Source organism: Trachemys scripta, chromosome 1, assembly GCF_013100865.1.
Source record: "Trachemys scripta elegans isolate TJP31775 chromosome 1, CAS_Tse_1.0, whole genome shotgun sequence".
Classification (NCBI taxonomy): Eukaryota; Metazoa; Chordata; order Testudines; family Emydidae; genus Trachemys; species Trachemys scripta.
In genome coordinates, this window is record NC_048298.1 from 105,574,774 (window position 1) to 105,589,563 (window position 14,790).

At 41.3% G+C, this 14,790-nt stretch overlaps 1 protein-coding gene across 9 annotated transcripts in view; it reads left to right on the forward strand.

The window, feature by feature from the left end:
• The window catches only part of DENND5B (DENN domain containing 5B), a 157,244-nt gene that overhangs the window by 122,174 nt on the left and 20,280 nt on the right, over nucleotides 1-14,790 (forward strand). For 5 of the 9 annotated variants that reach the window (XM_034780220.1, XM_034780245.1, XM_034780258.1 and 2 more), the window contains 5 exons: nucleotides 191-378; nucleotides 4,516-5,052; nucleotides 6,554-6,785; nucleotides 7,678-7,770; nucleotides 10,011-10,161. In XM_034780220.1, coding sequence (XP_034636111.1) covers nucleotides 191-378; nucleotides 4,516-5,052; nucleotides 6,554-6,785; nucleotides 7,678-7,770; nucleotides 10,011-10,161 — 1,201 coding nt within the window. The remainder of the gene's footprint in view (nucleotides 1-190; nucleotides 379-4,515; nucleotides 5,053-6,553; nucleotides 6,786-7,677; nucleotides 7,771-10,010; nucleotides 10,162-14,790) is intronic. The other 4 variants (XM_034780251.1, XM_034780266.1, XM_034780275.1 and 1 more) reach the window with 2 other exon arrangements.

Here is a 14,790-nt window from a genome sequence, read left to right on the forward strand (position 1 = left end):
AATTTCTTGCTGGGGTAATATTTTTTAAAAAGGTGTATTTTTAAAATGTTGCAGTAAAGAATGGCTTATTTAAAATCAAATCTGTAGTATTGCAAAATATACTTAAGTTGCTTTATAGCTCCCATCTCCACAAAACTGATTTCAAATCTTAGTCAAGAGATGCTTGAATGCCTTTTTTCTTTCTCTTTAGATTATCAGCGTCTGATGACAGTAGCAGAGGGGATCACCACACTGCTGTTCCCGTTTCAGTGGCAACATGTATATGTTCCCATCCTTCCTGCCTCTCTCCTGCATTTTCTTGATGCTCCTGTCCCTTACCTGATGGGTCTTCAGTCCAAAGAGGGAACTGACCGTTCCAAACTAGAACTTCCTCAAGAGGTAACTACTGCATGGAATTGACAATCTTTGTGTGTTACTAACCCAACTTAAAATATTTAATTATTATTCACTCTAGTCCCCATTGGAAAGCTGCCACAACATAAACAAATGCCCACAATCACTTTGGCACAGGTACGTCTCTGCTTAGGAGAGGCTCTAGGCTGGAATCTTGCAGGACAAAATTAAGAGATGCTATAGGAAAGCCTGCACAAGTACTAGTCCACATGGGCCTGACTTCAACAATTGCTGTTAATCCTTTTAAATACCAAACTCTTGTCTTTGCTCCTCCAGAGAGACAGACTTAGTAAAGTAAAAAGTCAGTGACCACAATAAAAAAGAATGTTCTGACAATCTCGTTTCCACCAGCTTGTGGGTATGGAGAGAGTATGGAAAAGGACTTGCACCTCTGAAGCTCAGAAGGTTCCTCATCTTCTCTGCTTCACATGAAGCAGAGAAAATGAAATATGCTGCCCCTGTAACTCTTTATCAAGGTCACAATCCTTGATGGAATTCCTTTTAGGGACAATGCACTGGAATTGACGCAAGGATGGCTGTTAAGTGATACAGGGCCTTTATGTGCACTTCCCCCCCCCCCTGCCCAAGATGAAATATGCTAGCTGTTTCCTCTGTACTCCCAGACCCTACCTGCCTATGGATGAGCTTTTGGGAATTGAGGCTGGGTCTGCCACTAGACCACCCACCTGGCCTTAAATGAGTTATATTTTTAGCTAAGGTCTCTGCATGAGTGCATGCCTGAGTACTTTTTTAAAACACTTATGTGAATTTAGTAACTATTATAGGTGCTCGAATGACAGCTCTGTAGATGGAAGAGCTCTCTATGCAATACATTGTGGAAAGTGCAAACTTACCTCTCCCCTCCCCTCCCCCCCAGTGCCCTATCAGTGTGCCTCCTCTGACAGTGAGAGGATCTACTTGCTCAGTCCTTGCCCTCTCTGCGACTGCTGGCTAGTGAGTTCTTCATTGACTGTGATGGTAGGAATGGAGTGTCTGAGTAAGAATTGGACAGAGACCACTACATTCATTTCAAATAAGCCACTGGACATCCATCATAATGGTAGTGACTTTGGGTTACTTCCAGCCTGAGCCATATTTGAGGTGGTGATTGAGAAGTGAATGACAATAGGTTAAAGAGCCTGTCTTCTGAACTGTCGATAGGCTTTATATGGATTTTCCTTCACAATAAATAAGTTCCCCCCCCCCCCCCCCGCAAAGACTTATTTGTGTTGCTGTAACACCTAGTCACCATGGTGCTATTGTACCAGACACTGTACAAACATGGTTGTGGGGTTCCAAAGAAGATGGAGCTCGGCTGTTCTCAGTGATGGCAGATCACAGAACAAGGAGCAATGGTCTCAAGTTGCAGTGGGGGAGGTCTAGGTTTGATATTAGGCAACACTATTTCACTAGGAGGGTGGTGAAGCACTGGAATGGGTTACCTAGGGATGTGGTAGAATCTCCATCCTTAGAGGTTTTTAAGGCCCGGCTTGACAAAGCCCTGGCTGGGATGATTTAGTTGGGGATTGGCCCTGCTTTGAGCAGGGGGTTAGACTAGATGACCTCCTGAGGTCCCTTCCAACCCTAATATTCTATGTGACCAAGAGATGGTTCCTTAAGTGCTTGAGGATGGGTACTTCAGTACGAAGCCAGGCAGGAATGGGGCTGGGAAATGTTCTAGGCAGAAATTCTGCACTGAGCTGGAAGCAGAGAAACGGTGCTGGGATAATATTGCTTTATAATAAAGATCCTTGATCAGTGTTAAGAGGAAGTGACTTTGATTCTTTACATACGATAATAAGGTTGTTGTCAATAAGTCTTCTCTTAAATGAAGTATCCTAACCATGTGAAACTTGCTGTGCTTTAAACTGTGCTATATTAAAGAGAATAAATCATCAAAAAATAAATAATGTTCTCCCATTCTATATGTGAGCAATGGTTAATCTTGTTTGAAAAATGGTTATAGTACATGGTTGATACAGTATGTCATAACAATTATGGGGGGGGGGGGAAGAACCTTGAATTTAATAGAGAAGATTTTGAATCTGGGCTTCATGCAGATTAAAAAAAAAAAAGCAAGCAGAAAATCCTCTAACACATGAGTGATGATGAAATACTGTTCACTTTAGCATCCCTTTATTGTTCAGGCCAAGGGCCAGCTTTTCAAGCCCTTGGTCTAAATATAAACCATTTGGGCATTAGAGATAAAATTCTAACAACTGGCCATCATGCCTTCTTAAGGTTACTAATCTCCCTGCATTTACTTTAATCGTCAGATGTTTTTTGAAGAGGAAAGTGAGCAGGACACCCTAAGGGATTTCTGAACCCAAATCTCATTTTAAAATTTTGTAAATCGTATGCAGAGCTGAAATTAAAAAGCCTTTGAAATGCAATATTGATAGATAAGACAGTCTTTGAGCTAAGAGCATAGAAAGAATTGTGCTACTGCAGGTCATTAACCGTTTCATAAATACATATGTTAAGAAAAGTAGATTGCTTTATACTGAGCAATAATTTTATTTGCATGTGTTCCAACTTTATTATAGTGCATTATTATCATGGTTTTCTATTTTAACCAGCGCATTTTAAGATCACAGGAAGGATTAATGTATAATTAATATCAGAAATGTCCTTGAAATAAAATACTTTCTGAAGTAACTCTAGGGGTTTGGTTTTATTTTTGGTTTGGTTTGTTGTTGTTGCATTGAATGTTGTCCTGCTGAAAATTAACCCTTTAGAAAAGGGGAAGAAAAGTTAATTTCCTTAACCTGGTCTGGGGATTAGCCCATAATAATATATAATATAATTTTGTTAGAAATGGAGTGGACATTTAGGATGCACTAGAGAAACCAGAGGAGTCTTGGTGACCAATTAAATATCAGTTCAAAGCCTAACAAGGACATGTTTCTGTTACCCTGTGAATATGTAGGTCTCTTGTTCTACAGATTTTACGTCAGGCTGGAACATTTTAGAACGTAGTACCCTTGAGAAACTGATTTGTTTTAGCACTTGCTTTATTCAGCACAGTGAAGTCACAGGCAGTGGATTTCAGATGCAAGCTGCAGTTCAGGAGAAGAAAATCAGTTACTGTTTTCATTGTTCCATTATTCCTTAGGGTGCACTTGCAGTGTAACTAATTTAGATATAGGATTTTCTCCCTATGAAGCTTCTGAAATAGTGTCTACTAGAGTAGACTGATAACTGCACACAGTTTTAAAATCCATGGTCCAAAATCATCCCTGTGTGAGGGAAATAGAAAATCTCCATGAGGAAATCATCATGGAAATTTCCCTGCATGACACATTGGGAGCCAAATTTTGTTCCTCAATGGGAATGCTGCCATTAAAATGTGACAGATCCCCGAGGGTCTGCGTGGAGGCCCTGTACTCCCCCCATTGTGGCTCTGATCCGGCAGGATCCTCTCCCCACCCCAACTTCTTGGTAGCTTAGCTCCAGAGACTCCCCTGGGTGGAGTGGTTGCCAGGGAGAATCCTCAGAGAAGTTAACGCCTGAAGCTACATTGACTCTTGTGGCTAATGTTCATGTGGGCAGAGGGAGCAATGTGATATTTTCCCCCCTCTTTCATAGACCCTATGGGGGGACTCTCGGCAGTGTCTGGGCGGTGTGTGTGGGGGGTGTCCCTTTGTCCCAAAGACTCCCCAAATGTTTTCCACGTATGAGACCATTCTCACCCCCTCCCCCACCTCCATATGGCTCTAAGGAGGTGCAGTCTACCTCCTTGATAAAGTCTCTCACATTTTTAAGTACTGCCATCAGTTAGTCCCAAGATTTATTTCAGTAAGGCCATACGCTAGTGGGCTCCCTAAGTCACTTTCCTATATGGCTGCTGCTCTTATGTAGCACTAAAACCCAATAATATAGTAAGAATGGATGTTACCAGCTGGCAACGTGGGAATAATTCCTCACTCTTGGTATAGTTTTGGTTTTTTTTGTTTTGTTTTTTGTTTGTTTATTAGTTCATTTAAAAATCAAGTTGGAAAACACAAACTAACATCTGGGATTATTTTCTAGAGGTTGAAAAATAAATTTGGAGCCAATTTCCCATTTTCAAAATGTATATGTAATTTATGTATTTATTTATTTTTATTTTTGGTCTTTCAGGCTAACTTGTGCTTTGTGGATATTGATAATCATTTCATAGAGCTGCCAGAGGAACTTCCCCAGTTCCCGAACAAACTGGAGTTTATTCAGGAAATCTCTGAGGTTCTCCTTCAGTTTGGAATCCCTCCGGAGGGTAACCTGCACTGCAGTGAGAGTGCCACCAAACTCAAGAATCTTGTCCTTAATGACTTGGTCAATGACAAGAAGAACGGAAATATACCCAGTAACACCATCAACATGTACGAGTTGCTGAAAGGCAATGAAACCATTGCCCGTCTGCAGGCTCTAGCAAAGAGGACGGGAGTGACGGTAGAAAAAATGACCATCACAGCCCCTATGGCAGAGAAGGAAAAGGACGTAAAACTGCAGTGTGAAGAAGAGGAGCTGAGGGACTATAAACTAAATGTGCAGCTTCGTGAGGTCTTTGCCAACCGCTTCACTCAGATGTTCGCGGATTATGAGGCCTTCGTCATTCAAGCCGCACAGGATATGGAGTCCTGGCTGACAAACAGGGAACAGATGCAAAACTTTGACAAAGTAAAAACAACCAGAAGCCTCATAGCTTAGCTGACTGCTGTTGGGTGAAATAGCTACGTTTTAGTTAGTCATTCATCGCTCATCCACTCCACAGAGAGTCCTGTGCCTTTTGATATACAGGCCCAGAACCTCAGTTGGTGTAGATTGGCATAATTCCATTGAAGTCAGTGGAGCGATCAGCGAGGGTCTGGCCTGTAGATGCAAATACAATTCTAGCTGGTGGTTAAGCAGTTGATGGAGCATTACCTGTGACTTTGTTCAAAGCGTAGTGATACAAAAGCACTCTCGTACTGTGGGAATAGATGCATTTGTGAAACTTAAAATATAAATACTCTTATCGTGACCTTTTATTATTATTTATTTATTATTTATTATTTATTTTATTTTTAAAGCAGTACTTCCCTTGCTTTCCATCTAGACTTCCTTTTTTCTGATGTGGCTTTGCAGTGAAACTTTGTTTTTTCTCTCTGCAATATCAAACTATGGAAAAAGATATGATGTCAGGAACCTAGCATTGTAACTTTAGCTTTGTGAAGAATTAAAAGTAGGCTGAGAGAGGTTGGGGAGTGGATGAGGAAAATCTGACATGTTCGTAAAAGAAACATAGAATGACTAGTCGCATCACTTTATTTCAGTGTGGCTTTTTAAAGTAAGCAGTAGTGCTCCTATAGCGTCAGCTTTGTTTTTTATATCCAAATCCTACGCTAAGTATGACACTAGGAGGATTAACATCAAAGAAAAAATGAAAAGATGATTTTATGTCAGGTTTGACAAAAAGTAGAAATGCTGCCTCTAATATGTTTAGCTTATCAGTATTTGTCACGAGGGTAGCTTGTTCCACTCCAAAAAAAAAAAAAAAAAAATTTACTAGGCTAATTTCTCTAGCATTTCTACAGATGCTGTCTGTTTCTGTGGATTGTCAGGTTGAGATTTTCTAACCTGAGTAGAGGATTTAGCCACACAGCTCAATTTTAACAGAAGTTGTGCGGATGATTCCCTTAGTCAGGTTTAAAAATCCTAGCCTAGGTGTCTTCTGTCCTTACAACCTGAGATTGCATAAATGCATTCAGGAGCTTCATCTAACTTTTAACCTTGTATCAAACAGTTGTTTCCTTGTCTCTAATAGAAATAGGTAGTAGGTGGATGCTAATTAGCTTTGTAAACACAGTAGTGTGCTGACAAGGAGACAAAGGATATCTGAGGTTCCCAAACTGTATGCATTTGATAGTGGTCCAGAGGGAGATGAGATGTCATGTGATGCTGGCTCTTCCTGTTTCCAGATGCTAAATTGCACTAAAAGACGCTAAACAGTACACTAAATATTTCTCCACACGAGTAATTACTGTAGCTATCAGAAAGATGTATGTATGTTTGGGAACTCTTGGATACATGAACTAGTAGGTCTTTTCTGTCTCTGTTCTATAGCATAGGAGGGGGTTGTTTAATAAGTGTCAAGACAAAAAATAAGGATACGGCACTAATTAACTATCCTTTATTGCAGGCTTCTTTTCTGTCGGACCAGCCTGAGCCTTACCTGCCATTCCTCTCACACTTCATTGAAACCCAGATGTTTGCAACCTTCATAGATAATAAGATTATGTCCCAGTGGGAAGAGAAGGACCCCTTTCTGCGGGTGTTTGACTCCAGAATTGAGAAAATTAGACTGTATAATGTAAGGGCTCCTGCACTGCGGACATCTATATACCAAAAATGCAGCACTTTAAAAGAAGCAGGTATGTCCAGAGCTGTCAATGCTCAACTTCAAAAATAAAATTCAAGGGTACAATGGAGAGAATGAAGACCTTTAAACAAATTAATTCTCAGCCATTTGAGAGAGAGATGAGCAGCTTGTTGAAGTGAAAGCAGTACTTATCAGTATCACTGTTTTGGTTACTGAAGCTTTTTTTAAACACTAAAGATGTAGGGAGAGTAAGCCCATGCTGCCCTCCTCTCCTCCCTGACTTTATTTCATGGAATTTTAGAATGAGTTTCAGATTTTTGTGGTCCCTGTCTCTCTTCCTGACTTCAAACAGCTTTTGGTGTTGCTCGGATAAGCTGACGGGCAGCCACTCTCAGGAGCAGCACTGGGTAAAAAGGCTGAGTTCCTGGGCCAAGGTCTGTGGCAGCGCTCCCCCTCCATCTACTCTCATAAGGAGCCAGCTTTGAATGGACTGAATCACAAATTCTGTTTTGGATGGGGGTGAGGGGCCCAAATGGGGAAATCTTAATAGAAACAGTTACGAATTGAGCCTTTGGTTGCTCTGGTGACGTAGTATCACTCCACAATGTGCAGTGCACTAGAGGCTTTTTTTATTATTTTTTTTATTTTATTATTATTTTTAATTCTTTACGTTCACAAGACACTTCTCCCCTCCACCCCCCAAAGTCCTACATAGGGATTTAGCCATGCAGTATCCCGTTGTTTGGGGAATTTGTGCAGATAAATTCCGCCATATCGCTTCGGAAATGTTTCCCTAAAACTATTAGGATGCTAGAGAAATTACTTTCAAATGTGTTTTTAATTTATATAAAGCTTTTTAACTGTTGCTAAAACTCAGCATTCTCCCACCTTATAGAACAACAGTAGGAATGTCGTCTTTGATTAAAAAACGTTCTAATTTGCAGGTCGGCTATCTATCCAACGGCTTATTTCTGTTGATATTGTGGCACCGGAACCTCATGTTCTGTATCGTGAAAGGCAGCAAGAGGATAGTAATAGCAAGTCTCCTTCATGTTTATCGGTCACATGAATCGTGAACCCAGCACCAATCACTTGTTTCTCTAACCAGCTATTTCTGGAACCCTCAGAGCAGGCATTTAATCTTCCATTCTTGTGCCTCCCAGTATTTTGTGCTATCAACAATAGAAGACACTAAGACTAAGTGAAAATTAATATTAAAAAACCAATAGTTTCTCATACAGAGGTTCTCAAACTTTTTTTGCTGCCCCCTCCTGGCCCTTTTGAAAATATTTCAGGTTGTGACAGCCCTCCCTCCCCCAAAGTGACAGCAAATTACTGTACATACTCATAGGAACATACTCATAGTATTGCCACCCTTGTTTCTGTGCAGCTGCTGTCGGCAGCGCTGCCTTCAGAGTTGGGTGGCCAGAAAGTGGAGGCTGCTGTACCAGTTTTCTCTCCCAGCTCTCCCTGGCAATATTTTTTGTTAGCTCATGACCTCCCTACGATAGCCTTGTTACCCTCTTTCCCCCCCCCCCTTTTGGATGGGGACCCCTGTTTGAGAAATGTTCTAATAACAAAATACCAAAAGATCAGCATCCTTTCCGTCACAACTCTCTAAAGTAGGATAAGAGCTATGGGATATGCTCTTCACAAAATAGTCTAGGTCACAGCTGTAATTTCTCCATCTTGCATATTTATTCATCTTTAGAATCATTGACTTAAAAAAACATTTACTTTAGTGTAGAGGCTGTGAAGAGCTGAATAATCAAAGTAGTGTTTGGCAAATACAAATTTCTCCATTCATGTTCATCACTTATGGTGAATCAATAAGTTTAACTGGTTTGGAATGTTTGGTCCCGTTTTGCTGGAGACTTGGGATGAAATTCTGGCTTCATTGAAGCCAATGGCAAAACACCCATTGACTTCAATGGGGTCTCAATGTCACCCTTTGTTTTCTGGTGAGTCTTTCTGCCTCCCTGTCCTCGTTTTTTTTCCCTTCATTACACTCACCACTCTTCAGGCCTCCTGGTAGTCACCAACAACCCTTAATCCTTATGAGGATTGGGTAGGACTTTCTTCAGAAGTGGTTATCAGTGACCGTTTATTTAGATTCAAGAGAATGACTTTGTAATCAGAGAACACTTCCAAGACCAGAGTTTGGCCTCCCAGGTCCTGCCTGCCCAAGGAAATAGACTGAGAATACAACCTGGGCCTCTGGTGTAATAACACAGCACTGCTAGCCTTTAGGTGACTGAGCTAGTCTTAGAATAAAAAGTTTTAGTGATAAAGATGGTTAAATCTGACCCATTGACTCAGGTTAATTGTTCCTTTTCTCAGCAACAACAAAGTGGCTTTTCCCTCAAATATATTTTTGTTACCAGTAGTCTGCACTAAATGCCTGCTTGTTTCATTTTTGTCAGTAGTAGTTTTTCAAGATCTAAAGAATTATTGTAACGGACCTGTCCATGTACTAATAACTGTTAGTGTGACATTAAAAATGAAATAACAGCACAAACATTTCCTCATTTTTCATAAATGAAGCATTTGAGAGAGATTCTTGTGATCACACTGTGCTTCTGCCCCTCCCGCAAAATAAAATGTCATTAGCTGTCAGTCTGTGTATTCGTGAACTGCATTCCTTGTTCTGTAGAATGGCCAATAGGTTGAATAACCTAGTGTTGCACTATTCTGCATTTCAGTTTTAGAACTCTGTTGATGCCACATTCTGGGCGTTAATTTTCCCCAGCTGACATGACTAGAAGTACTGCAGAAGGAGGATGTTTACATAGTGACAGTTATGTTCCTCTCATCACTTCACTACAGCAACTCTTTCCTTTGAGCAGTCCCATAGGGTCAGCTGGGAGAGCTGGTTTTGGGGGAGTGGAGTGGGGGAAAGGAAAATTGTCTCTTAATTTTGTGGTGGAGAGGGAACTCCTCAAGATGCATGCAAGTCCTTCTCTACATTAATATATACACATGGTTTAGAAAGTTTACTGCTTGCTGTAACTAAAATGATCAAGAGTCCTGTGGCACCTTATAGACCAACAGAAGTACTGGAGCATAAGCTTTTGTGGGTGAATACCCACTGCGTCAGGACTCTCTGTCGCTTTTTACAGATCCAGACTAACATAGCTACTCCTCTGATACTTTAAAATGATCAATTAATTCTTTGTAGAACTTACACAAAATCAGAGCATGGTTAAGTTCCCTGCTGTGGCGCATGCTTTAGATTAGGACACTAAAGTAATTGTTCATGTATGCATACCTTTTGCAGCCCAATCCATTGAACAGCGGCTAATGAAGATTGATCACACTGCCATCCACCCACACTTACTTGATATGAAGATCGGTCAAGGCAAATATGAACAAGGGTTCTTCCCAAAGTTGCAATCAGAGGTGCTGGCAACAGGACCTACCAATAACAAGTAAGCCCCCTCGTTATTTCCTGGACTTCTGAAGATGTTTTACTAACCAGGTTTCTCTTGCGATTGACTCATTCTATGGACAGAAGCCAGGAATTATGGGTATTTCTTTCCAGCCCAGTGAAACTGGGGCAGCTTTCACCATTTTTATCTTCTCTGAAGTGGCAACTTTTGAGTTCACAGCTAGCTGACTTTATGGTGGCTCTTTAAGCTCTGGCTAATCCTAGTTTTTGAGATGGATACTCAGGGGTCATTTTTTGTTTGATTCGGTCACATCATATATTTACTGGGTCCACCTCACACTTGGTATTGTTTAGTTTTGTCCTTGATTTAATATAAATTTAAAATGCTACTTAGACCATCAGTCAGAACTAAGACTACATACAAGTCCTGGCATTTAATGTATATTAATTTTTAAGGGAAGCAAAAGGTCATGAGAAGAAATCCGTGGTCAGCCAAATTAAGGACATTAAGGAGTTTGAATATATTGGGAATGAAAGAAATCCTAATACTGATATTGGGCCATTACTAGCTGGAAATGGTAGAAGTGTCAATAATAATGCAGGAAATGTTAATAAATATTTCTGTTCTGCATTTGGGGAAAAGCCAGATTTTGTATTCAGAGCCTAGGATAATGCTGATAAAACACTTTCCATTCCAACAGTAACTCAGGAGGATGGTAAAGAACAGCTACTAAAGTTAGACATTTTAAAATCAGCAGGTCAGGATAACTTGCACGCTAGAGTTTTTTTAAAATAGCTGGCAGGGGAGCATGCTAGACCATTAATGTTGATATTTTTCTATAAGTCTTGGAATACTGGGGGGAAGTTCAGGATGACTAGAATAAAGCTAATGTGGTGCCAGTATTTTAAAAAGGGTAAATAAATAGTATGACCCAGGCAATCAGTATGACAGGTCCTGGACAAAATAACGAGATGGCTGATACAGGATTCGATTAACAAAGAATGAAGAGGGTAATATAATTGCCAGTTAACATAGGTTTATGGAAATTAGATCTTCTCAGACTAATTTACTTTCTTTTGAGAGATTACAAGTTTGGTTCATAAAGGTAGTAGTGTTTACATAATAGACGTCTATAAGGCATTTGACTTGGTAGAATGATCAAAGTCTATATAGCACAAATGGATTGGATTAAAACTGGGTAACTGATGCATCTCAAAATATAACTGTAGGGAATCATCATTGAGTGGGAGCGTTTCTGGTGGGATCCTAGAGCACTTGGCCCTATGCTATTTAACATTTTTTTTATCAATGACCTAGAAGAAAATATAAAGTAATCACTGATAGGTGGCATAAAGACCAAGGGAGTGGTAAATAACAAAGAGGGTAGGTCACTGATAAACATTGATATTACCTTTGTATTTGGCACTGGTGTAACCACTACTGGAATACAATACCCAGTTCTAGTGTCCACAGTTCAAGAAGGAGAAATTTGGAGAGAGTTCAGAGAAGAGCGATGGGAATGATTAAAGGATTGGGAAAACCTGCCTTCATCAGGGACAACTCAAGGAGTTGAATCTATTTAATTTGTCAAACAGAAAAGTTAAGGGTGACTTAATCAGCCTGTAAGTACCTATGTAAGGGCTTGTCTACACTTAAAATGCTGCAGTGCTTCAGTGAAGGCACTACCTATGCTGACAGGACGGGTTCTTCCACATGTGTAGGTAATCCACCTCCTCAAGACGTGGTAGCTAGGTCAGTGGGAGAATTCTTCCATACACCTAGTGCTATCTGCACCAGGGGGTTAAATCAGTTTAACTGCATTGCTCAGAGGTTTGGATTTTTCACACTCCTGAACAATGTAGTTATACCAACCTAATTTCCTAGCGTAGGCCTAAGGAACAGAACTATGATAACAGAAGATTCTTCAATCTAGCAGACAAAGTATAACAATTGCTGGAAGTTGAAGCAAGACGAATTCACACTAGAAATAAGGTGCACATTTTAACAATGAGGGTAATAAACTGCGGGAACAATTTAACAAGGGTTGTAATGGACAATCAATCCCTGGAAATTTCTTAAATTGAATCTTTTCCTAAAAGATAGGCTATAGTTCCAGGGCTTCCTGGGGGGAGGGGGGGGGGCAAGTGGGGCAGTTTGCCCTGGACCTCGCAGGGGCCCCCATAAGAGTTTTTCGGGGGTCCCTAGAGCAGGGTCCTTCACTCGCTCCGGGGGCCCCGGAAAACTCTCACGGACCCCGAGCCCCCGGAGCTTCTTCTGCTCCGGGTCTTCGTCAGCGGCGGGGGGTCCCTCCGCTCCAGGACCCACTTCCGAAGACCCGCAGCAGGGGGTCCTTCCGCCCCGGGACCCGCTGCCGAAGTGCCAGGTCTTTGGCGGCGGGGGCTCCCCGCCACCGAAAACCACAGGCCCCCGGAATCCTCTGGGCGGCCCTGTATAGTTCAAGCACATCTGTTAGACCCAAAGCAGGAATTAATTCAAGGAAGTCCTATGGCCTGTGTTGTACAGGAAATCAAACTAGACAATCACGTGGTCCCTTCTGACCTTACCCCACCTCCTGCTCTGACATGCGTGCGCACACACACCCTTGCAACCCCACAATGTAGTGTTAAAGGCCTACACATCTTATCTTCTTCCTTCCTCCAACTCCCTGCTCCCAGCTAGTTCTTCATCCGCATCCCACTTTGTGAAACACTGGCATAGAACTTCATAATGTGTTGCTGCCTTCCTTTCTTGCATCTTTTGAGCAGTGAACTATTTTGGCATTTAAAGTATACCTCTACCCCAATATAACGCTGTCCTTGGGAGCCAAAAAATCTTACCACATTATAGGTGAAACCGCGTTATATCGAACTTGCTTTGATCTGCCAGAGTGCGCAGCCCCACCCCCCCCTGGAGCACTGCTTTATCACATTATATCCGAATTCATGTTATATCGGGTTGCGTTATATCGGGGTAGAGGTGTATTGTGATTGGCATCTGAGTAGGCACCCATTGAAATGAAAGGGAAGTTCATATCTCATAGCTATTGTTTCATGCTTTCTGCAAACTCAGACATCTGTATTTTACTCACTTCACACACTGGAAGTTCCCTGTGTTTTGGGAAGTACTGCTTTAAGCTATCTGTTACCTTTGTGACAACATCAGTCACGTGAAGTTTACTAAATCAGTAATAAGAGGACAAGAGTTCCCAGTCTGCATAAATCTGATGTATACTCTTGCAGACTGCTAATGGATCTACTGAAACACCGTAGTAAATCTAGTAGGAAATGTTATTTTAAAGATTTTGTGCCTCTGGATAATTTGGAAAGCTTTTCATGTCTTCTGCAAGTAACCAAACATAATTTTTCTGACATGAAACCCATGGACATTTAGGTTCCCATGGGTTTTAGAAATGAGTTTGAGTTTATCATATTCCCTAATATAGTCAAATGTCACATATTTGATTAGCCCAAGGCCTTCAGTGTGTGCCTTCTACTAACTGATGGTGGGTTTTTACCTCCTCTTCTGCCCAACTTTGTGGCTTGATGTATCCCAGATGGTTTTGTTCTTTGTTTTTTTAATCAACCTAGTCTGTGTGTCTTCAGAAGATTTATACATGTGTGTGTTAAAATAGTCAGTATGTACATCAAGGATTGATTTGCAAATTAAACTCCTTGGCCTGGGCAGCAGCAGCAGCTAAGTTTGCAATTGAAAGGGTATAACAAAATACAAGAGAGATCATCTCTCTCTTGCAGTCAAATTTCTTATTGCCAATTGAAGGTAATTTTACTACAAAACCTGCTTTGTATTGACAAGCAAACTAAATTAGTGTCTTGGGCAGAACGGCAAGCACTACCACTACGTGACTGGAGCTGATTAACTCTCCGCAGTTACCATGGATCTCGGTTCAAAGCACCAAAGATATCTGTGCCACAGTTTTCTACCTGTGTTACAACACAGGGTTAACTAACACTGTAGCAAATTGTAGCGTAGATCCTGAACTAAAAGTTTGTTCCTAGTCATGTTTAACCCTAGGATATTCCTTTTGTGCTGTGCTGGCTTTTGAAAATGTTTGTGGTCCCAGAAAAATCTCATTGCTTAATAGCCTGGAACAAGGGGACTGGACTAGATGACCTCTCAAGGTCCCTTCCAGTCCTATGATTCTATAAGTAGAAGTACTCTCTGGGCAAGAAATGGTGTCTGGTTTCCAGAGGGAGGGAGTGGGGTGTGGGTTGAGTGACATCAGGTGGACCCTAGTGATAAACATATCTAGAAACAAATGTTGACTACACTACAGTTTTCAACTGTTAGCTAAAATATAATTAGCAATTGTGGAGCAGACGAAGCTTAACTGCCCATGTGTTCAGCCTGCAGCTTAGCCCCAGTTATACTCAGCAGTGCAGTTCTCCTGGTCCAACCCTTTTCTCCCCAGGCATTTATTTGTGAAGCTTATGTTGACTAGGCCCATCCTCCATTTCATTTTAACTGGCAGTACAATTCTGTTGTATTGCTCAGCCCCTCTTCCCTCCCATATCTCTGAGGCAATTCATTTCTTTGCTTCACTCCCAATCAGCACCCTCACTGCTGCGGAGTGTGATGTTGCTTAGCCTGCCCATGACCTCCCCTGTTGTCCTTGTCTGGTGGGAAGGACATTTTTCCTTTGTTCAGCTA